The sequence below is a fragment of the Dendrobates tinctorius genome, unplaced genomic scaffold (assembly GCF_039654945.1).
Source record: "Dendrobates tinctorius isolate UK_male_01 unplaced genomic scaffold, ASM3965494v1 ptg000132l, whole genome shotgun sequence".
Taxonomy (NCBI): Eukaryota; Metazoa; Chordata; class Amphibia; order Anura; family Dendrobatidae; genus Dendrobates; species Dendrobates tinctorius.
In genome coordinates this window covers 6,230,897-6,255,575 of record NW_027361800.1, presented here as the reverse complement: position 1 = coordinate 6,255,575, position 24,679 = coordinate 6,230,897, and the positions used below count along the sequence as shown (strand labels likewise).

Below are 24,679 nucleotides of genomic sequence, written 5' to 3'. Positions count from 1 at the left end.
AATGTGTGACAGAAGAAATATATATTCTTCTTGGCTGACTGGGCAGTGAGGCTGGATAAGAAAAAAATGTATTACTCAGTTAGCTTAGATTTATTTCTTCTTGTTATAAACCTGTGGAGGTCTGTGGTTTTTTTTCTTTTTCTTTCTATGCAGCCTGTCCTGACACACGACTAGGACCGGCTCTTTAGTGAATTTTGAGAAGGTGGGTCATTTTATTATACTCCTGGAGAATCCCTTTGAGTAAACACAGGCTGCAGCCAACTTTGTGTATATCTCAAGAACAAACTTGGGTGTTGTATCCTGATCACAATACTAAAACTAAGTTGTGATGGCTTACATGTGTTCATGGCTCACTACATTGTGTTACCTGAAGAAACACTTTCACTTTTCTCCTGTGCCTTTTTTATGTAGAGTTAGAACCTATAACACAGTGGTGCTGTTTTGGAAGAAATTGGACAATTTTTATAATCTCTCACTGTACAGAGTGATTTGATAAAGGATCTTACGCAAATAAAGGCCAGTGGTAAAGGGTCAATAACTGAAAATGGGGAATCTCCATTCAGGGAGTCATCACAGGCCAAGGCCTCATGGGCCTATTTGTCTCCCAATATAGGGGACTGTCTTACTGGAATGGCCATAATTCACCTGGATTCCTAAATAGTCACCAGATTATACCACATACTCTTACAGTGGTTCATTCTCTAATTGGGATTTTTGGAATCTAAAAGTAGACGGAGCAACACCATTCACAGTTGCTGGCTTGAACATTCAGACACTGGTGTCATTTATAGGATTTGCTTCGCATAGACCCTGTCTGCACTGGGTATTGATCACTAGGTTTCTTATTTTCCCATTGGGGGGGGGGGGGGATTCTCTGTATCTCGGGGGCATAAAATTTAACTTGTCCCTTAAAACGGAAATTCAGTATTTTCTTTGCCATTTGATCTACCAGCGGGTTATCTAAACTAAATTTGCTGTCTTTTGTGTATTTTTACTTGCGAAGCAATACATCTCCCATTTGTCTAGTTATATTGTACCATCTAGATTACAGGTGTTTTATGTTAACCTTGGTGCATATATTTTGGATCAATGTCGGTACTATACATTTACATATTCATCTGACTCTTGGGAGTTCAATAGTTATTTGGGGTGAGGCAAAGGCTTGACCCTATTACGGGCCAATAAACTATCTTGTTTGCATTATGCAATTTTAAATGTTTTTAACCCTTTTGCACTGTTTGTATTGTCACCTAATAAAATTTGTACACCTTTTTCTATCATTTTCTTGGTGATCCCTGGTTATTGCACTCCTCTGTTCTCTTGTTGGCTAGGAAACTTTCAAACAAACCACAGTATGACAGATTTTACAAGAACGCCTGCGTTTTAAAGCCATAGAGATTATTTCTTCTTTAGGAGCTTTAAAGGGAAGGTGCCGTTGGAAAAAATGTAAAGTATTAATGTTTTAGTTTTGTTAAAAAATATTATCATTTGTTTTTAGTTTCTGTATTTTTTGGATTATAAAACGCACTTTTTCTCCCCCAATGTTGAGGGGGGAAATGGTGTCTTATAAGCGCTGAGATCTCATCTCGAGATCTTGATGCCGAGATCTCCATCTGTGCATGCGCCACCCCCGGCATCCATCTTCCCAGAGTTCACCGCATAGTACACCATGTAAGTGCAGGGGCTCTGGGCTTTCACAAAATGTCGGCAAAGCCCCTGCACCACTGAACACCCCCAGCGGCGCACATCAGTACACCCCCCCCCCCCCCCTTATCCCGGCCTGCAGCAACGCTTCACTCTTACCTCCAGCAGCAACCCTGGGACACCGCTTCACCGCAGCCACCACCACCGGTAAGCAATAAGACACATGGATTATAAGAAGCTCCACCATTTTATTAAGTTTTTTTCCAATTTTTCTTTTCAAAATTTCGGGTGCGTCTTATAATCTGCAAAGTACAGTAAGTAAAATATGAAAAATAATTTTAAAGGATTTGGTATTTCTAAACACTAGGGGGAGCAGCTGCTGAAATTTGCCATGAAAACCTAGTGTACAACTTGCTCTCATTACGACTGCAGTAAATTTTGTCTGAGTCTGCTCACGTGTGACATCTCTCCTCTTTTCCCCTTCTGGGTGTTTGTAACAGGATAAGAAAGGATGAAGTTTAGGATCTCGGTGTGGAGCCATTTTGTTGGTGACTGTCAGTGATACTGACAAGTACGGTGTCGCCGAGGATGGCCGACAGCACAAATTCTGTTAGTTGGTGCTGCTCGTTGTTTCATAAGATGGGGTTAGATACAAGAAGTATATCACTCACTGGGAATATTTGCAGCACGTGATACTGTACATGTATCACAGGATGGGATTAGATATATAACTGTTTGTGACGTATCACACATGTTGAGATTAGATACAGTGGTCTGGAGAGTATGACACATAATTGTGAAACTTTAGACTATATTTCTTAATTGAAGATGCAATCAACTGATCTCTTCTACTATACATAGTAAAATACACATGCATGCTCTCACACAGGAAAATACACGTGTGCGCTCTCCCCCAGGAAAAATACATGTGCACGTTCACACACAGGAAAAATACACGTGAGCGCTCTCACGTAGGAAAATAATGTACAATGACTTCTCTAGCCTGGAATATATGAACCCCTATCCAGCCTGGTACACGTGGCCCGTCATCTATACAATGCATAGAAGAAGAAAAAACACTTCCCTCCTTTCCCACGAAGTGCTCTGAACAGGTCAGCTATGATCGCAGCCTTTACTGTAATACTAATATACAGGCTGCAATCACTGCTTCCCGCTGCAGATACTCAACCGGAACTTTGCTCCCTGTCAGTTCCTGTCATTGCATGCACTGAGCAGTGTGCTCGATGACAGGGGGAAATTAAGCCCACAGGATGCACTGCGGTCTACAACAAAAGGGCTGCGATTGCCTCCCACAGCTGTTACCTGGACAACCCAGGTGACATCTAAGAGGTATCAGGAGCGGCCTCAATGTAAGGGATGCGGTCGTATCCGTATGCCCATGGCTGCCATAAGTGAGGTGTGAAAGTGTCGTGCTCACACACTTCATTCCCCACCAATGAAAATGGCAGCCTCCAGCGGCTAAAGTAAAAGTTACTAAATAAAAAAATATTAAAGCAGTTCATTTAATTTTGTATTAAAAATAATTGATATCCATAATTAATACAGAGTTAAAATCACAACACCTTCTGTTTAATGCAGATAAATTGAAACGCTGTGACTTCTGCATTGACTTGCAGGGCCAATTGGAAGAGGATGAATTCACTGTCAGGCAGGTGTTTTTAGCAGTAGGTTATTTAGCACAATATTAGAATTTTGGGGTTTGGGAAAACTATGTGCCCTAAGGATTGAGCACATGAGGGACTCTCCCAAAGTAAACAGTTTCTGTGCAATGAGAAGACGCAAAGGTCGTTTTTTTTTCTGTTTCCATTTTTCCAGTGCATACGGTCACTCGCAACTCCTACCTGAGCATGTTAAAGGAATGGCTTATGCCGAAGATAGATTTTAGCAAGTCTTCTATCAGCAGGATGCAGCATCTCGATTTCCTTTTGGATGTTCATAGCTACCTGAATGAAAATGTTGAAATCTTGCAAGTGGGAGAAGAATTCAATCGGATGACTGCTTATTTTTCTCCTAAGTCATGTAACAAGGCTCGTTAAAGGGTCGACATTGACTTTTAGGATTGCTACTTCCAATAGGTGGCACTAGAGTTCTAGTCCTCTTCCTCTCTGAAGAGACCATTTGCATATTTCCCAGAGGAGCATTGCGGCTTTAAGTCTCCTCATCTCAGCATGCTTAGGCTAGTTTCACACTAGCGTTTATGAGCGCAGCGACGGCCTGCGCACGGCCGCCGCTAAGCCCCGCGCCTCCGCCGGTAGCTCCGCCCACCGGCGCATGACGCTGCATGCGCCCTGCATCCCCTATCTTTATCACAGGGGGTGCAGGCCATGCGCAGTATGTGTTTGGCGGCGCATGCGTCCTTTTGACGGTGCGCCGACCTGCGCCAAACGCAACCTGCTGCAGTTTGGTTGCGTCGGCGCACCATCAAAAAGGCGCATGCGCCGCCAAACGCATACTGCGCACGGCCTGCGCCCCCTGTGATAAAGATAGGGGGCGCATGCAGCGTCATGCGCCGGTGGGCGGAGCTACCGGCGGAGGCACGGCAGGGGGCGGGGCTTAGCGGTGGCCGTGCGCAGGCCATCGCTGCGCTCATAAACGCTAGTGTGAAACTAGCCTGAGCATGTCATTCTCCGCAAGGTGAAGCAATACTTCTTGGATATCGGTCAGGCGCCTCTCTCACAGCAAAGCCAGATCTCACACTTTGCACTGACGAGGGGCAGTACCCCGAAACACAGTGTGTGCAAATTGAGATTCTGGCTTGGCTTTTATCCTAAGTCATGTAACAAGGCTCGTTAAAGGGTCAACATTGACTTTTGCGATTACTATGTCCAATAGGTGGCACTAGAGTTCTAGTCCCCCTACTCTCTGAAGAGACAATTTGGGTATTTTTCAAAGTGGAAGAATGCAGCTCTGTGCTCTGGAATTCCTAGTGAGCACAGTGCTACATCGCTCTCCCAGCACCATCTTTTTTTTCTTGGAAGAAGCGGATTTAAGTAAATGAACTTGACACTATCGTGACCTCAGCCATGCACCCGTGAGACAAGAGACTCTGCACTACAACAAGCACAGTTCTTTGGGCATAATGACGAGTGGTACACTCTTGGTTGGTCTGGTCAGAGGAAAAATCAGAAGTTACAGCACCATCTGACAGCCCTGAAGCAACGAGCTATATTATAACCCTCCATTTCCCCCCCTCACAGTATTCTGTATTGGGTGAACAGTATCCCACCCCTTCTGTATTGGGTGAATAGGGAGAGGGTCATTCCTCTTCTGTCTCTAACCACTTCTGATTAAAGGGGGTTTTACACATAGCGATATCGCTAGCAATATCGCTATAACGTCACCGATTTTGTGACGTTATAGCGATATCGCTATGTGTGATACTTACCTCCGACCGGCTCCCCCGCTGTCCATCGCTGATCGCGCGAGAATGTCCGGCTCCATTTCTCGTCGGGCGCTTCCTGCTGGCGCCGACGAGCAACGCGTGGAGACGGGCGGGAGGACGTCTGGATCGCCGCGTGTGAAAGGTAAGTATCGTCCGCTGCGTCGCTGCTGCATCGCTGTGAGATCTGCCTGTGTGACAGCTCACTAGCGATCATTTAGCGATGCACCAGCGATCCTGACCGCGTCATATTGCTGGTCGGATCGCTGGTGCATCGCTAAATGTAAAAGGGCCTTTACTCCCTTCTCATATGGACCATGTTTCAAACAGTGAAGAATTCTTGCACTTGGAAAGTAGACATTCAGCGCTTCACTATTTTCTCGAAGTTTACCACGGTGGAATCCTAGAGTCTCCCTGGTAGAGGACACAACTTCTGAACTTTCTAATACGAAACTGTCAAACTGGTGATCAAGATGACTTCATACTTTTAGTAGATTTCATTCTCGTCTCCATCCCATCTCTAGACTCTACATCCACTCTTTGCGATAAAATAGCATTCTCATGCCTCTGAGTTAATTGGAGGACTGTGACGTATTCTGTTTAAACACCGATGCTAGGGAATATATATATTTTATAATTTCCATAGGTATACCCCTTTTCTAGGATTGATTGGCTGCTAGCTGACATTTACTCTTTAAGATTAACTCTGTGAAGACCAGAGACTGTACTTGGATAGATAATATCCCAATAGCTTTATTTACTTTTCCCTGGCAGCGTGATTCTAACACACCCTGGAGAAATCTATTTTTTTTTTTTTTTTTTCTTTTTTTCCTTCAATTAAGTAAGCAATATCTATTTTAATCCCTTAATGACAGCCAATACGTCTTTTTAGTGACCAGAGATATAAGAGAATATCATCCCCATACAGGTGACAATCCAGCAGCTGTCGGCTGTATACTAGCTGACAACTTGCTGTATCAGCCATGATCCGTGTTGGCACTGTCCCTATCTGTTTAACCCCTTAGTTGCTGCTGTCAGGTGACTACATCAAATAAATGGTTAATAGATTGTGGGGGCTTCTGCTGTAATCTAATTGACACAAACAGAGATCATGATTGTGTGGTCCTGATGTTCGCAATAGCTGTTCATGGCCAAATAGTGGCCTTAGAGTCTCCCGGCTATAGCGGTCAGTTCAGAAGTTACCGACATTTATGTGGTAAACAAACATTTTTTCATTCCTGCTGTACCACTCTGCATTAATTCCTGAAAATCACTTGAAGGGTTAATAAACTATCTGACAGCAGTTTTCAATATGCCAGGGGGTGCTGTTTTTAAAATGGTGTCACATTTGTGGTTTTCCAGTATATAGCACTCCTAAAGTCACTTCAAGCCTGGATAGGTCCCTCAAAAAAATAAATTTGGTAAATTTCCTTGAAAAATGAAAAACTATGGCTACATTTTTAAACCTCCTAAAAGGCTAACAAAATAAACTAGCGTTTTAAAAATGGTGATGATGTAAGGCACATGTGTGGGAAATGTTACACATTAATGTTTTTCTGTGGTATGACTAACTGGATTAAAGGGATAATTGTTCAAAGTTTGAAAATTGCATTTTTTTTTTATACATTTTTGTCAAGTTTCTGATCATTTTTATAAATACACAAAACATATAAATCTAAATTTACCATTATCATAAATTATGATGTGCCACGAAAATTCTCAAAATCAATGGGTTTTGTTGAAGCGTTCCAGAGTTATCACAACATGTTTTCATTGACAACACTTTCTCTGATGTCTGTCATTTTACTTTGTGCAGCATAAAGCAATGGTGAGGTGTTTTAATACAGCAAAATGCTACAATATATATACAATAAATAAAGTAATCTTTTACAAAAGATTGATATTACGCATTTTTCCAACAATTTTTTTTCACTTATACAGTATTAATGACGTTGAGTGGAGATATTGGGTCACTTGGTTGATGAAAGATAAAAGTATACAGAATGTAATATTACTTTTCTTTTAACAAGCCCTCAAAATTGTTGGCAAATAGTAGCAAACAGAAGACATACAAAACCACCATCTCTCTTGTACTAAATGCTGGTAATACTTTGTTCCGCACTGTACTATATTTTGTCCTTTTATCCAAATGTTATTGTCCTTTTAATATATTTAACCATGCCACTTCGGTAGGCTCCTTCCTTCATGAAATGCTACAGACTACCATTACTGCTATTCCTAAATCGTAGCCATCTGTGGTGACGAATTACTAGAGTTGAGTGAATTTATCAAAATTAGTTTCCAAGTACGAGCGGCGGTGAATATTCTATTTGCTGAACACAGCCAAATATCAGTGGGAGTAGAAATGAACAAATATGTTCGAAATTGAACGTCAAACAAATTTGGCACAAATAGGGTACCAATATGGCATGAATATGGCAATTTCAGATTTGACGACAGATTCTGAACATTTGCTCAACTCTTAATTACCATACTATTTCTTCATTAAACACCGATCTTAAACTACCGTATTTTTCGGACTATAAGACGCACCCCAAATTTTCAGAAGAAAAATAGGGAAAAAATGTGTCAAATGGGGGTCAGACTTAGTCTGAATTCAGCTTACCCGGGGGTAATTGGCAGCGCTGGTGGAGCGGGGTCACAGGATATGTTCGGTGGTCCAGAGATATGAATCTCATCCCAGGCTGGTGTGGTGGCCTCTGGGAAATCCCATCCCAGGCTGGTGCGTCAGGTTCGACAGTGGCGCTCGGGGTTTCACCGGCATCTTGTGACGCCCCGTATATCCATTGCGGTTGGCTCCGGGAAAATGACCGCCGGGGCAGTGCATGCTCAGATTGAGACCTTGGCAGCTTTTCCCGAGATCTCAAACTGAGCATGTGCCTCCCCGGCGGCCATTTTCCCCAGAAGCCATCGCATCGCAGCAGATTGAGATCTCTGCAGTGAGATCTCGGGGGACGAGATCTTGGGACGAGATCTCGATCTGAGCATGCGCTGCCCCTGGCGGCCATCTTCCCAGAGGCCACCACATCGCAGTAATGGATGTACGAGGCTTCCGGGCTTTCAAAAAATGCCGGCGGAGCCCCCACACCACAGAGCACCACCGCCGAACCTGCTGCACCAGCCTGGGAAGGAAGTGTGATCATCGCCCGGCAGCGTCTGACCAGGACATCCACAGAATTGCCCAACTCCTGCCGCCACAATATTTGTAAGTATATTCCGACTTTAAGACGCACCCCCCATTTTCCCCATCAATTTTTTAGGGAAAAAGTGCGTCTTATACTCCGAAAAATACGGTATATGCAGAATTATTGGGCACTAGACTAACAGACATCCTCACTGATCAATTCGGACTAAATTTGTTTCACTAAAGGATGCCAATCGTATGACAAATATCAGGAAATTGATTTCAAGGCACCAGCTTAAAAAAAACGAAACAAAAAACAAATTCCAACAATATTTTTAAACTTCATTCTAAATAAGCATTGGACAATTTGCCTTTTCAGCACTACTTTCTACACCTTATTGGGATAGCAGTGACATAAGCTGTGGTAAGTGACCACAGTCCAAACCATTGACATTGTTTTCGGGCGGAAAAGGAAGCAGTTGGAATGGGCAACACTGGTCTCTCCCCCCCCCCCCCCCCCCCCCCCACCTCGCCACACAGCATTGTGTACTCTGTATTTATCGGTGGTTGGAACGGTTGAGACCAGTTGTCCTGTAGGGATAATCCCCCACTGATAAAATGCTGTGTGATTGTATTGAAACCGCAAAACAAAGCCCAGTAGCCACACATTGCTTCAATCAGGGTCTCAGCTCCTACATTCTGGTACTTTCAGATTACAAAGCAAAAACCTGCTGACAAATTCCCTTTGTTTTTATTATCCTTTGCTTATGTAGCTCTATCATATTCTGCAGCGCTTTACATACAATTCCATGTCTTTGGAATGTGATGGAGAAACCCACACAAACACGTGGAGAAAATTCAAACTCCTTGCTGATTTTGTTCTTGATGGGATTTGAACCAAGTATCTCAGCACTGCAAGGCTGTAATGCTAACCACTGAGCCACTGTGCTGCCCCTTAACCCAAGGCTTTTAGTAATTGGACAACTTCTAAAATATATCTCACCTTAAACACTGATTACCACTACCATAGATCTGCAAATATTGTCTCTGGAGAAGGTTTTTCTTAATAGGCAGAGGTAATATGTTCTGCCACAAGACCACTTCAGTTTTTTTTTTTTTTTTTTAACTCTCTTGGGAGTGGTACCTCTAATCTTAAGCCCTTTCTCATAGTCTTATGCTTGCTTGCTGGGGTCTTCACCTTTTATCAGCGCCACTCCGGTCGCACAGCAATATCTTGTAAACCCCCCTCCCCCCACTTCTGACTGGCTATGGTTATGTGGCCACGTAGTTTTAGGTGCTGCAGATTTTTCCGCATGGATTTGGGTAAATCCACAGGCCTATGGATTAGCCTGCGGTTTCACACCTCTACAATGGACAAGGTGTGAAACCGCTGCAGATTTGAACCCTCAGCAAATCCGCGCTGAAAAATCCGCAGCATGTGCGCAGCATTTTTCAGTTTACCATTTAAAACAATGGTACTGTACAATGCAGCTAAATCTGCGGACCCGCAGCAGAATCCGCAACGTGTGCACATGGCCTTAAAGTCAGACGTAACAATCACAAGTTCTCAATGCAAGTCTTCCAAACTGGTCATGCTGAAGGATGTTGCAGGCAGCAGATCGCTCTCCACGGCATCTCCAGAGACACACACGTGCTCAGTGTGAATCTGCTTTGGTCTGTGAAGAGCACAGGGCGCCAGTGGCAAATTTGCCAATCCTGATGTTCTGTGGCAAATGCCAAGCATCCTGCACGGTATTGGGCTGTGAGCACAACCCCCATCTGTGGACGTCAGACACTCACACCATCCTCATGGACTCTGTTTCTAACAGTTTATGCAGACACATGCACATTTGTGACTTGCTGGAGGTAATTTTGCAGGGCTCTGGCAGTGCTCCTCCTGTTCCTCCTTGCACAAAGGCAGAGGAAGCGGTCCTGCTGCTGGGTTGTTGCACTCCTACGGCCCCCCTCCACATCTGGTGTACTGGCCGGTCTTCTGGTAGCGCCTCTGGACACTAAGCTGACAGACACTGCTAACCTTGCCACAGCTTGCATTGATGTGCCATCCTGGATGAGCTGCAGTACCTGAGCCACTTGTGTCGGTTGTAGAGTCTGTCTCATGCTACCACGAGTACATTCAAAAGTGACCAAAACATCAGCCAGAAAGCATTGGTACTGAGATGCGGTCTGTAGTCCCCACCTGCAGAACCACTCCTTTGAGTGTGTCTTGATAATTGTCAATAATTTCCATCTGGTGTCTTTTCCATTGCACAACAGCATGTGAAATTGATTGTTAATCAGTGTTGCTTCCTAATTGGACAATTTGATTTCACAGAAGTTTGATTTACTTGGAGTTATATTCTGTTTAAGTGTTCTCTTTAATTTGTTGAGCAGTGTACTTTGCAGTCCGCTCACCTTCCTGGTAGATCTTCTTTGAACTTGCTCCAGTTTTTCAATGTCTTTTTTTAAAATGTGATGCCCAGAGCTGAACACAGTATTCCAGTTTAGGCCTAACAGAGGATGAGTAGAGGGGTATAATTACTTCATGTGATCTAGACTCTTTACTTCTCTTAATACATCCTAGAACGGTTTGCCTTTTTTGCTGCTGCATCACACCGTTGACTATGTGCAGTTTGTGATCTATTAGTATACTCAGGTCTTTTGCACACGTGCTGTTGCTTAGTTCTCTTACACTCATTCTGTAGATGTAATTTTCATTTTTCTTGCCCAGATGTAGAATCTTGAATTAGTCCCTGTTAAATACAATTCTATTATTTAGTTGCTGCACATTCTGAATCCTTTCTCTGTCTTCTCTAGTTTATCCTTCCTAGCTTTCATCAACTACTGCCCTTTCTAATAAATGTGACTGACTTAACCACCTCTGGTTCCAGATAGATATCATCCCATCTTCTTACAGCTAAATTTTTTTCTAATCGCCAACTTTCTCTCATCTCTGATCTTATCAACTCTTTCTACCCACGCTGTATATGAAAATACCTACACTTTTTTCATGATGGAACACCTCCAAAATATCAAAAGAACTGGTCTCTATGGTTCCAAAAACTCTGCCATCCTTGGCTGATGGGGGTTGCTTAACTATTCCATGTTAGATTCTGCCACCTGATGAAGACGGTTTACCGTCGAAACGCATTGTGGGCTAAAGAAACTACTTCTCTCTTCTCTTATTCCTGGCGCTCCTCTGACTGTTTACTCACATCATCCTATGTTAAAGTCTTTGACACACATTTATAATGTATATGCAATTTTCATCTGTGAAGTATATTACTTCTTGTATTTATGCCACTTGTCACTAGCTCCGAGCACGAATTACATCATACTTGTCTGATTATTTACCTGATTCTTTCCCTTCCCTTCTCTTGTATTTCCACCCTTCCTTTTTCTTTCCCTTCTTCTACCCATGTTTATTTGACATCAAATTTTTAGTAAAAAATTTTGAAGTGGCAAGAGCTTCATGGTTTCAGTTTGTAAAAATTGCATTTCCCTCTTATTCTAGAATTATCCAGATCGCCATGGAAGAGATCGACGTGATGAGTGGGGACATTATGAAAGGCGTGGCAATGAAGGGAGAGGCATGCCAGCACATGCAAGGTTTGTAATAGTGTAAATGTTAAAAAAAATTTTTTTGTTCACAGTAAAATATCTGGCCCACTACCAATACTTCTTTCAATGGTGGTGTAATCTACATACAGCTGTTTTCCCAAGCAGCGGTCATGTGTTACCCATGCTATAGCTGTAATTATTGAGAAAAAAAGACAATTTCAAAAACACAATTTTGAAATTTATTTGCTTCTTACTGCATATACTGTATGGGCTTGTTAATTTTTGTATTTTGCTAGGCCAGACTTTTATAGACCTGGCAACAGGGTCGTCGCTGGTCAAACATCTGAGGTTCCTGCCCCGAATATTTTCCCCAGAGCCCCAAATCTCCTGACAGACTGTAGTCGGGGCAACATCCAGTTAGGTGAAAGTTTCTCTGCCTGTGCACTGACCGGCCGCCCCACTGCCTGTTACCTTCTCTTGCTGTGGCTGCAGACAGGAGGACACGTGCCGGACATTGCATCCTCCTGTCTAAGTAATCAGAGCAGCCTCTAGTGTCGGCTCAGGAGGGGGTGGAGCAGAAGTCACAGGAGGATGGGACAGGAAACTGTGATCTGACTAAGGCTGGTTTCACATTAGCTTTTGGAGGCGCAGCGGACGCTCGCCGTGAAGCTCCGCCCCCTGTCACACTTCCTCCGGGCAGCTCCGTCTATGGGCACATGCCGCTGCATGCGGCCTGTGTACCCTATCTTTAGCATTTGGGTACGCAGGCCGTGCGCAGGTATGCTTTTGCCGCCTCATATGTCCTTTTGACGGTGCGGTGACCTGCGCCAAACGCAACGTGTTGCATTTTGGTGTGCTCGCTGCACCGTCAAAAGGATGCATGCGGCGACAAAAGCATACCTGCGCACGGCCTGCGTACCCAATGCTAAAGATAGGGTATGGAGGCCGCATGCAGCAGCATGCGCCCATACGCGGAGCTGACCGAAGGAAGCGTGGCAGGGGGCGGATCTTCACGGCAAGCGTTCTCTGCGCCTCTAAACGCTACTGTGAAACCAGCCTTAGGAGATGTGTGTCTGAGTGTATACACTGGTGTTTGTATCAGTGTGTGTATACGAATGTGTGTGTGTGTGTCTGTATATCTGTGTGTGTGGCGTTATGGTAGCAGGTAATGGGCAGAAGCATATGTAATATGTGTAAGCACTAATCCTTAACAGCAGCAGATACGTCTTATTATGACTGTCTCTAATAGAACTTACGGCGCCGAGGATTACCGTAAGTGTAACATGCCCCCAGTGGGCGAAAATCCCATGGTGACACCCTGTGACAATCCCTTAAATGTTGCTGTCTATCGTGACATCTAAGAGGTTGAAACACCTCCTTTAATACCATAGTTCCCTCCCACTGTCTTAATTGTGAGTGATTGTTGCCATGGTACCCCGAGGTCATCTGATGGCTCCAGGCTACGGTAGCTTATTAGACCCAGCTATTAGCTGGTTCTAACAGGCTGAATCAGTACAGAATTGACATGTATCAGGCATTGTAGTGCTCAAATACTGCAGTGTAGGAGACCAACGATCAAAATAATATATATTTATGGCACACAGTACTAAGTGGACTAAGTGAAAAAGTAAAAAGGTTAAAATTAAAAAAAAAAGTAAAAAAAAAACCACATCTGTTTCACCACTACAAACGTCTAATGTGTTAACTAGTAATGAGCGAGTGTGCTCGTTAGTCGAGATTTCCGAACATGCACAGGCGTTCTGAGAGAATCTTGGGCGTGCTCGTAAATTATGTCTTGAGTCCCCGTAGCTGCATAATGTGCGGCTGCTAGACAGCCTGAATACATGCAGGGATTGCCTGTTTGTTAGGGAATCCCAGTAAATAACAGAAAACTGACGGCAGATCAAGAACTAGTCTGAATAGGTGCATACCAAAAAACAGCTTGCATATCAAAATGAGAAAAATGGTTGCACTCAATTGCATTAGGCACATCAATGTGAATTACAGGGTGTGAATAGCGTAATGGCTTTTGAAATTTAGGAAAAACACATGAGATGCTTAGCACAAAATTTGGCCAACCAAATTCAGCAGAACCCAGTCTGAAGTAATAATTCGATCACTTATGGGAGCCGGTGTGCTTGAGTGCTGCCAAGCGTTCAATTTAAACAGCATTATGAGAGATTGAAAACTGCATTTACAGTGCCTACAAGTAGTATTCAACCCCCTGCAGATTTAGCAGGTTTACACATTCGGAATTAACTTGGCATTGTGACATTTGGACTGTAGATCAGCCTGGAAGTGTGAAATGCACTGCAGCAAAAAAGAATGTTATTTCTTTGTTTAATTTTTTTTTAAATTGTGAAAAGTTTATTCAGAGGGTCATTTATTATTCAACCCCTCAAACACCAGAATTCTGTTTGGTTCCCCTAAAGTATTAAGAAGTATTTCAGGCACAAAGAACAATGAGCTTCACATGTTTGGATTAATTATCTCTTTTTCCAGCCTTTTCTGACTATTTAAGACCCTCCCCAAACTTGTGAACAGCACTCATACATGGTCAACATGGGAAAGACAAAAGAGCATTCCAAGGAAAGAAAAAGGAGCATTCTTTTTTTGCTGCTGCATCACATTGTTGACTCATATAGATCACAGACTGAATATGAGTCAACAATGTGATGCAGCAGCAAAAAAGGCAAATGCAATTCTAGGATGTATTAACAGAAGCATACAGTCTAGATCACGTGAAGTCATTATTTCCCTCTACTCCTCTTTGGTCAGACCTCATCTGGAATATTGTGTCCAGTTTTGGGCACCACATTTTAAAAAAGACATCAACAAACTGGAGCAAGTTCAGAAAAGAGCGACCAGAATGGTGACCGGTCTGCAAACCCTGTCTTATGAGGAAAGGTTGCAGGATTTGGGATTGTTTAGTTTGCAAAAGAGAAGACTGAGAGGAGACTTAATAGCTGTCTACAAATATCTAAAGGGCTGTCACATTGTAGAAGGATCAACTTTATTCTCATTTGCACAAGGAAAGACTAGAAGCAATGGGATGAAACTGAATGGGAGGAGACACAGATTAGATATTAGAAAAAACTTTTTGACAGTTAGAGTGATCAATGAGTGGAACAGGCTGACACGAGAAGTGGTGAGTTCTCCTTCAATGGAAGTCTTCAAACAGAGGCTGGACAGGCATCTGACTGGGATGATTTAGCGAATCCTGCTTTGAGCAGGGGGTTGGACCAGATGGCCCAGGAGGTCCCTTCCAACTCTACGATTCTATGATTCTATGGCCATCAGAGACAAGATCGTGGAGGGTCACAAGGCTGGCAAGGAGTACAAAACCCTTTCCAAGGAGTTGGGCCTACCTGTCTCCACTGTTGGGAGCATCATCCGGAAGTGGAAGGCTTATGGAACTACTGTTAGCCTTCCACGGCCTGGACAGCCTTTGAAAGTTTCCTCCCGTGCTGAGGCCAGGCTTGTCCGAAGAGTCAAGGCTAACCCAAGGACAACAAGGAAGGAGCTCCGGGAAGATCTCATGGCAGTGGGGACATTGGTTTCAGTCAATACCATAAGTAACGTACTCCACCGCAATGGTCTCCGTTCCAGACGAGCCCGTAAGGTACCTTTACTTTCAAAGCGTCATGTCAAGGTTCGTCTACAGTTTGCTCATGATCACTTGGAGGACTCTGAGACAGACTGGTTCAAGGTTCTCTGGTCTGATGAGACCAAGATCGAGATCTTTGGTGCCAACCACACACGTGACGTTTGGAGACTGGATGGCACTGCATACGACCCCAAGAATACCATCCCTACAGTAAAGCATGGTGGTGGCAGCATCATGCTGTGGGGCTGTTTCTCAGCCAAGGGGCCTGGCCATCTGGTCCGCATCCATGGGAAGATGGATAGCACGGCCTACCTGGAGATTTTGGCCAAGAACCTCCGCTCCTCCATCAAGGATCTTAAGATGGGTCGTCATTTCATCTTCCAACAAGACAACGACCCAAAGCACACAGCCAAGAAAGCCAAGGCCTGGTTCAAGAGGCAAAAAATCAAGGTGTTGGAGTGGCCTAGTCAGTCTCCTGACCTTAACCCAATTGAAAACTTGTGGAAGAAGCTCAAGATTAAAGTCCACATGAGACACCCAAAGAACCTAGATAACTTGGAGAAGATCTGCATGGAGGAGTGGGCCAAGATAACTCCAGAGACCTCTGCCGGCCTGATCAGGTCTTATAAAAGACGATTATTAGCTGTAATTGCAAACAAGGGTTATTCCACAAAATATTAAACCTAGGGGTTGAATAATAATTGACCCACACTTGTATGTTTAAAATTTATTAAAATTTAACTGAGCAACATAACTTTTTGGTTTGTAAGATTTATGCATCTGTTAATAAATCCTGCTCTTGTGTGAAGTTTGAAGGCTCTAACTTATTTGCATCTTATCAAACCTGCTAAATCTGCAGGGGGTTGAATACTACTTGTAGGCACTGTAAATGGTTAATTGTAGCGATCTGAGCTTTTGAACCCCCTTCACACATGACCACCAAAGCAAAGAGGTACCAATACATAGCTTCTCATTAGAGGGAATCTCTGCACAATCCGTAATCTCCCCAAACCACGTTAAACTTTATGTGGGAATCTTGCTGTCTGAAAGGTGTCATCGGCACATTCACTGATGCAATCTGTTGCTTCCTGACTGAAACATCAGTTACTATACAAATGAGCCTTAGAGTATTAATATGGGCATGTAGCTAATAGGGAGCTGAATAAAATGAAACATTGGTATGTGATTCAATGTCTTATGTCAAAGAAATTCCAATTTTTCTTATAAGTAAATGAGGTATTAAGATTTCTGAGTGAGACAGTGATTTCGGAGAGTCTGGCTCCAGAACTTTTTTTTAATGCGAAGTGATGCTCTGTATGTAAATTGATCCCCTCACTGCATGTGTGACGTCAGACTCCGTCCATGAAATCTTGGGCATTTGTTTCAACGTTCCCTACAGACGGAAGCTGAAGCTAGTACCTGCAGAAGCAAGGACTTAATGAATGGAGCCTGATGTCACTCACCGAAAGAAGACTTTCTGGAAGATCTGTCCTGCCTCGAGCTCTAAACGCCTCACGAACATAATGAAATTGTGGATTTCTCTGGAGTAAGTCAATGTATCAATGTCTTCAGCTTTCTGTGACCTGCATGCTCATGTAGAATACAGAAGAAGAGTTGATCATTCTGACAGATTCCCTTGAAGTACTTTAGATAAGATAAGACCCGGTCAGGATCGCTGGTGCATCGCTAAGTGATCGCTAGTGAGCTGTCACACAGGCAGATCTCACCAGCGATGCAGCAGCAATACAGCGGACGATACTCACCTTTCAGACGCGGCGATCCTGACGTCCTCCCACACGCGTCGCTCGTCGGCGCCAGCAGGAAGCGCCCGACGAGAAATGGAGCCGACCGATCTCGCGCAATCAGCGACAGACAAGACGGGAGCCGGTCGGAGGTAAGTATCACACATAGCAATCTCGCTAGCGATATCACTATAACGTCACAAAATCGGTGACGTTATAGCGATATTGCTAGCGATATCGCTATGTGTAAAACCCCCTTAGGAGTGTCAAAGTGCTTATCAAGCCTCTACATCCTTGGCTCCATTCACTGTCCACCTCTGTCTTCCTCCTTTTGACGGGCATCTTACTAACTGTAGTCGGACCAGTGAGCTATCAGTCAAGCAGTAGTAGGTGGGGCTGGTCTGGCAGTATTGGTAGGTAGAGTTTTGTGAAGTGATGTGACACTCCCAGAGCGTTTAAAGCTTATTTGCGTAAGCATTAATAAAACAATGCTTTTTTCTAGAAGCAACAGTTTCTATCATTAGATGACTTTAGAAATGACTTTGTTTTTCTGAGTGTACAGTTATCTACCTTTTATAAAAATATAATTTGAGGAGTCTGGATAATGTTGACAGATTCCCTTTAAAGGGTAAAAAGTGTTATCAAATAGTAAGCAATATCTATTGGATTTTCTGAGTTCACAATCCTTGGCACATAAAACAACTGCCTGCATTGGGTTTGTTGCCCCCAGTGCTGTGTATGCAATAGGATAAAAAAAGTATTAGCCCACACCTCTTACTAATTTGCCTATTTAACCCCTTAGTGACAGAGACCATTTTGACCTTAATGACCAGGCCAAATTTTTTAAATCTGACCAGTGTCACTTTATGCGGTAATAACTCAAGAACACTTCACTGGATCCCACTGATTCTGAGACTGTTTTTTCTTGACATATTGTACTTCATGGTAGGGGTACAATTTGTCCAATATGATTTGTGAAGATATCTAAAATTTGGCAACATTTTTCAAAATTATGCAATTTCCAAACTTTAAATTCTTATGCCCTTGAATCAGAGAGCCACAAGTTATTTTTTAACATTTCCCACATGTCTACTTCACATCTGCTTCATTTTTAAACCTTTTTTTGTTAAGTTACAAGGGTTAAAAGTTGACCAGCGATTTCTCATTTTTACAAAAAGATTTACAAAACCACCTCACATTTGAAGTGACATTGGGGGACCTATATGACAGAAAATGCCCATTCTAAAAACTGCACCCCTCAAGGTGCTCAAAGCCACATTCAAGAAGTTTATTAACCCTTTAGGTGCTTCACAGGAACTGAAGCAATGTGGAAGGAAATAATGAACATTTGAACTTTTTTTTTTTTCACAAAAAAATACTTTAGTTCTACATTTTTGTTATTTACAGAAGGGTAACAGGAGAAAATGAACTCTAAAATGTGTTGTGTAATTTCTGCCACGTGTGCAAGACACCCCATATGTTAGGGAATACTACTGTTTTAGAGCACGGCAAGTCTCGGAAGGGAAAGCGCGCCATTTGATTTTTTTTTTATTTTTTAGCACACAAATGTCTGGAATCGATTCGGACGTTATGTCGCATTTGGAGATCCCCTGATGTACCTAATCAGTGGAAACCCCCCACAAGTGACCCCATTTTGGAAACTAGACCCCTTAAGGAACTTATCTAGATGTGTATTGAGCACCTGGAATCCCCACGTGATATACAGAAGTTTATAATGCAGAGCTGTGAAAATAAAAAAAAAAAATCACATTTTACCCACAAAAATGTTCTGTATGACCCAATTTTTTTTTAATTTCCTTTGCGCCGTTCACCGTGCGGTAAAAGTGAGACCAATTATCTCTTTGGAGCGGTACAATTACAGCTTTACCAAATATAATAAACATAATATATATATATATATATATATATATATATATATATATATTATGTGTATGTATATAAAAATTTGTTATACGCTTTATTAGTATAATTTGTTTGACCAATTTTTTTTGGGTGATCGTGACCATTGTGCACTCTGCTTTCTCTTTTCTTCAATTGTGGTGGATTTCTGTGTGTGGTCAGAGGTCCCCTTGTATATCCTGTAGTGCCCTCAAGCTTCTTTTTCACATTTATCTGAAATCAAGACAACCTAATATACAGGGTGGTCCATTAGTAGGTGGACAGTGTGTGTAATAGGGTTATGAAGGGGGAGATTTATCAAACATGGTGTAAAGTCAAACTGACTCAGTTGCCCTTAGCAACCAATCAGATTCCACTTTTCATTCTTCAGACTCTTTGGAAAATGAAAGGTGGAATCTGGTTGCTAAGGGCAACGGAGTCAGTTTCACATCCAGTTTTCATAGATAAATCTCCCACAAATCTGTTGTCTTTATAGATAATTCAGATAACCCATAATGGCAAATAATTTAAATATAGATCAAAGAAAATGGATTTTAAGAGTATTGGAAATCTCAAAATGCTGAAACAGAGCAAATTGGGTTGAAAGATTTGGTACTCAAGCCCCAAAACCATTTACCGCATTTGTGACAAATTCGATGCCACTGGCTCAATCCTTAATGTTCCAAAAGCTGGTCGACCCAAAACAGCCTGTACAGAAAATAATAAACATCTTGTTGCTGAAACATTCGTTCAGAGTCCAAAAAAGTCCACCAGAAGAGTCTCTTTAGCATTGGGAATTTCATGAGCTTCCATCATGCGAATCCTGAAATCCATTGGGTGGAAAGCTTATCGTAATTTAGTGAGATTATGCGTAACGAATTTGAAGAAAATCCAGTAACTTTTAGATAACCTTATGTGGAGTGATGAAGCTTCTTTCAAATTATCTGGCCATATTAAGACATACAGTAATTGTATTTACTGGTATAATGAGAACATGCATTTAACATTACAGCAACAACTAAATGAGCCTGGTGTAAATGTTTGGGGTGGTATTTAAAGTTTTGGTGTTTTTGCACCATTTTTTTTTTTTTTTTTAATGGAACAGTCACAGGAGATAAGCATCCCGAAATATTTCCAACAAGATGGGGCCCCTCCACATTATTCAAGACTAGTCCATGAGTATCTTGATGAAACATTTCCTAATAAATGGATTGGCTGAAGAGGCCCCACTTGATTGGTCGGCACGTTCACCAGACTTGTCAATGGATTTTTTCTTTTGGGGAGTACTCAAGGACAAAGTTTATAGTCGAAAACCAGAAAGTGTCAGTGATTTGAAAAATTAGATAACAGATTCATTTCAAGAAATTAATACCCAAAGAGACTTGTGCAGAAATATTTGTCGAAGCGTAAGAGGCAGACTTCAAAGCTTTGCAAATTGTGATGGAAAACAGTTTGAGCTCCTGTGTTGATAAAATTTAAGGGCTTTTGTATTATTGTCCAGAATAAAATTTAATTGTCAGTTATGCTTGTGTTAGTAAATATAATTTTATATATAAATCAAAATAAATGTTATTTTCTGTCCACCTACTTTTGGACCACCCTGTATATACAAGTGCTTCTCACTAAATTAGAATATCATCAAAAAGTTAATTTATTTCAGTTCTTCAATACAAAAAGTGAATCATATATTATATGGTCAGTACAAACAGTGATCTATTTCAAGTGTTTATTTCTTTTAATGTTAATGATTATGGCTTTTAGCCAATGAAAATCCAAAAGTCTATATCTCAGTAAATTAGAATAATCAACAAACACCTGCAAAGGCTTCATGAGTGTTTAAAACGGTCATTTAGTTTGTTTCAGTAGGCTCCACAATCTCAGGGAACACTGCTGACCTGACAGATGTCCAGAAGGCAGTCACTGACACACTCCACAAGGAGGGTAAGCCACAAAAGGTCATTGCTAAAGAAGCTGGCTGTTCAGGGTGCTGTATCCAAGGATATAAATGGAAAGTTGAGTGGAAGGAAAAAGTGTGGTAGAAAGAAGGTGCACAAGCAACCGGGATAACCGCAGCCTTGAAAGGATTAAGAAAAGGCCATTCAAAAATTTGGGGGAGATTCACAAGGAGTGGATTGCTGCTGGAGTCATTGCTTCATGAGTCCTCACACACAGATGTATCCAGGACGTGGGCTACAAGTGTCATATTCCTTTTGTCAAACCACCCATGACCAATAGACAACACTAGAAGCGTCTTACCTGGGCCAAGGAGAAAAAGAACTGGACTGCTGATCAGTGGTCCAAGGTGTTGTTTTCAGATGAAAGTAAATTTTGCATTTCATTTGGAAATCGAGGTCCCATAGTCTGGCGGAAGAGTGGTGTGGCACACAATCCCAGCTGCTTGAGGTCTAGTGTGAAGTTTCCACAATCAGTGATTGTTTGGGGAGCCATGTCATCTGCTGGTGTAGGTCCACTGGGTTTTATCAAGACCAAAGTCAGTGCAGCCGTCTACCAGGAAATTTTAGAGCACTTCATGCTTCCCTCTGCCGACAAGCTTTTGGAAATGGAAAATTCATTCTCCAGCAGAACTTGGCAGCTATCCGCACTGTCAAAAGTAACAATACCTGGTTTAAAAACAACAGTATCTCTGTGCTTGATTGGCTAGCAAAGTCGCCTGACCTTAACCCCATAGAGAATCTATGGGGTATTAGCAAGAGGAAGAGGAGACACCAGACCCAACAGTGCAGACGAGCTGAAGGCTGCCATCAAAACAACCTCCATGCCACGCTGCGTTGATGCATAAGAAGCCCCCAACCAAGTAATAATAATAATAATAATAAATTTTATTTTTATAGCGCCGACATATTCCGCAGCACTTTACATTTCAGAGGGGATTTGTACAGACAATAGACATTACAGCATAACAATAATCACATACAGTAGATTATAACAGATACCAAGAGGAGTGAGGGCCCTGCTCGCAAGCTTACAGTCTATGAGGAAAGAGGTAGACACGAAAGGTGGGTGGTAACAGTTGCCCTGATTGTATGGACCAGCCATAATGTTAAGTGTGTAACAGTACAGACACAGAGGGCTAATGGATGCATAAAGCATGTGGGAACATGATGCTGGGAACCTGGTTATGGTAAAATTTTTGGCTCTGCCACCCAGGGATAGGTTAGGTTAATGTGTTGAGGCGATAGGCCAGTCTGAATAAATGCGTTTTCAGGACACGCTTAAAATTGTGGGGACTGGGGACTAATCGTATTGACCTGGGAAGTGCATTCCAAAGAATTGGCGCGGCACGTGTAAAGTCTTGGAGACGGGAGTGGGAGGTTCTGACTATTGAGGATACTAACCTCAGGTCATCAGCAGAACGGAGGGCGCGGGTAGGGTGGTATACTGAAACAAGGGAGGAGATGTAGGGTGGTGCTGAGCCATGGAGGGCTTTGTGGGTGAGGGTAATAAGTTTATACTGAATTCTGGAGTGGATGGGTAGCCAGTGTAATGACTGGCACAAGGTAGAGGCATCGGTGTAACGATTGGTGAGGAATATGATCCTGGCTGCAGCATTCAAGACAGATTGGAGAGGGGAGAGTTTTGTAAGAGGGAGACCGATTAGAAGAGAGTTACAATAGTCGAGACGAGAATGAATAAGAGAAACAGTAAGAGTTTTTGCAGAGTCAAAAGTAAGAAAAGGTCGAATTCTAGAAATGTTTTTGAGGTGCAGATGACAAGAGCGAGCCAGTGATCGAATGTGGGGGGCAAAGGAAAGCTCGGAATCAAGTATGACCCCAAGACAGCGGGCATGTTGCTGGGGAGTAATAGTGGAACCACAGACGGAAATGGCAATGTCGGGTGTAGGTACATTAGTAGCGGGAGGAAACACAAGGAGTTCAGTCTTTGATAGGTTCAGTTTCAGATATAGTGAGGACATGATATTAGACACAGCGTTTAGACAATCGCCAGTGTTTTCTAGAAAGGCTGGCGTGATGTCAGGAGAAGAAGCGTATAATTGGGTGTCATCAGCATAGAGATGGTACTGGAAACCAAATCTACTGATTGTTTGACCAATAGGGGCAGTGTACAAGGAGAAGAGGAGGGGGCCTAGAACCGATCCTTGAGGAACCCCAACAGTAAGAGGAAGGTGAGAGGAGGAGGAACCGGCAAAAGAAACAGTAAAGGAGCGGTCGGAGAGATAGGAGGAGAACCAGGAGAGAACGGTGTCCTTGAGGCCAATGGAACGGAGCATAGTGAGGAGGAGCTGATGATCCACAGTGTCGAATGCTGCAGAGAGATCCAAGAGAATTAGCATGGAGTAATGACCATTTGATTTAGCTGTTAGCAGATCATTAGAGACTTTAGTGAGGGCAGTTTCAGTGGAGTGTAAAGAGCGGAAGCCGGATTGGAGAGGGTCGAGAACAGAGTTTTCTGAGAGATAGCGGATAAGACGGGAGTGGACCAGGCGTTCCAGGAGTTTAGAGATGAAGGGAAGATTAGAGACAGGTCTATAGTTAGCGGCACAATTTTGGTCGAGGGATGGTTTTTTAAGTAGTGGATGTATGATGGCATGCTTAAATGAGGAGGGAAAAATACCAGAAGAGAGAGAGAGGTTAAATATTTTAGTTAGGTGAGGGGTGACAGCAGGGGAAAGGGACTGGAGGAGATGTGACGGAAATGGGTCACTGGTGCAAGTAGTTGGGCGAGAAGATGCAAGGAGCCTGCTTACTTCTTCTTCTGTGACTGGTTCAAAATCAGAGAGTGAGTTAGATGCAGTGGGGGAGGGAGGACAGTGCATGGTATGAGGGGATTTGGAGATAATTTCCTGTCGGATCTGGTCAATTTTTTCTTTGAAGTAATTGGCCAGATCGTCAGCTCGGAGCTCAGTGGTTGGGGCCTGTACTCTTGGATTGAGTAGAGAATGAAAAGTGTCAAAGAGACGTTTTGGGTTATTGGACAGTGAGATGATGAGGGTGTTGAAATAGGTTTGTTTGGAGAGGTGAAGGGCAGTGTTGTATGTTCTAAGCATAAACTTAAAATGGATGAAATCTTCGTGTAGATTGGATTTTCTCCACAGACGTTCGGCGCACCTGGAGCACCGCTGCAGGAAACGTGTTTGCACCGTGTGCCAGGGTTGTCGCCGTCTGCGTTGTGGTGTTCTATTTATAGGGGGTGCAAATTCATCCAGGGCAGTTTGAAGTGTTTCATTGTAATGCTTCAAAGCAGAATCAGGACATGAGAGGGAGGAGATAGGGGCCAATGAAGACTGCAAGTTCTTCAGAAGTTTCTGGGTGTTAATGGCCTGTGTGTTTCTATAAGTCTGGACAGTGGGGGTGACCTGAGCAGCCTGGCAGTTCTTGATAGAGAATGAAAGAAGATTGTGGTCAGAGAGCGGGAGAGGGGAGTTTGCAAAATCATCCACTGCACAAAGCCGAGAGAAGACCAAGTCGAGGGAGTTTCCGTCTTCATGCGTTGGAGAATTAGTAAGCTGCGAAAGGCCAAATGAGGAGGTTAGAGATAAAAGGTGAGTAGCAGATGGGGAGAGGGGAAGAGCAATGGGGATGTTGAAATCTCCCATGATGAGGGTAGGGATGTCACAGGAGAGAAAATGTGGAAGCCAAGTGGCAAAATGATCCAGGAACTGATGGGAGGGGCCGGGAGGACGATACACCACCGCCACTCGCATG

General features: G+C 43.0%; 1 protein-coding gene across 6 annotated transcripts in view; it reads left to right on the top strand.

Annotated features, from left to right (window-relative positions):
- Positions 1–24,679, top strand: part of LOC141048054 (scaffold attachment factor B2-like) — a 350,882-nt gene that overhangs the window by 270,639 nt on the left and 55,564 nt on the right. For all 6 annotated transcript variants that reach the window (XM_073543402.1, XM_073543397.1, XM_073543398.1 and 3 more), the window contains one exon: positions 11,701–11,795. In XM_073543402.1, coding sequence (XP_073399503.1) covers positions 11,701–11,795 — 95 coding nt within the window. The remainder of the gene's footprint in view (positions 1–11,700; positions 11,796–24,679) is intronic.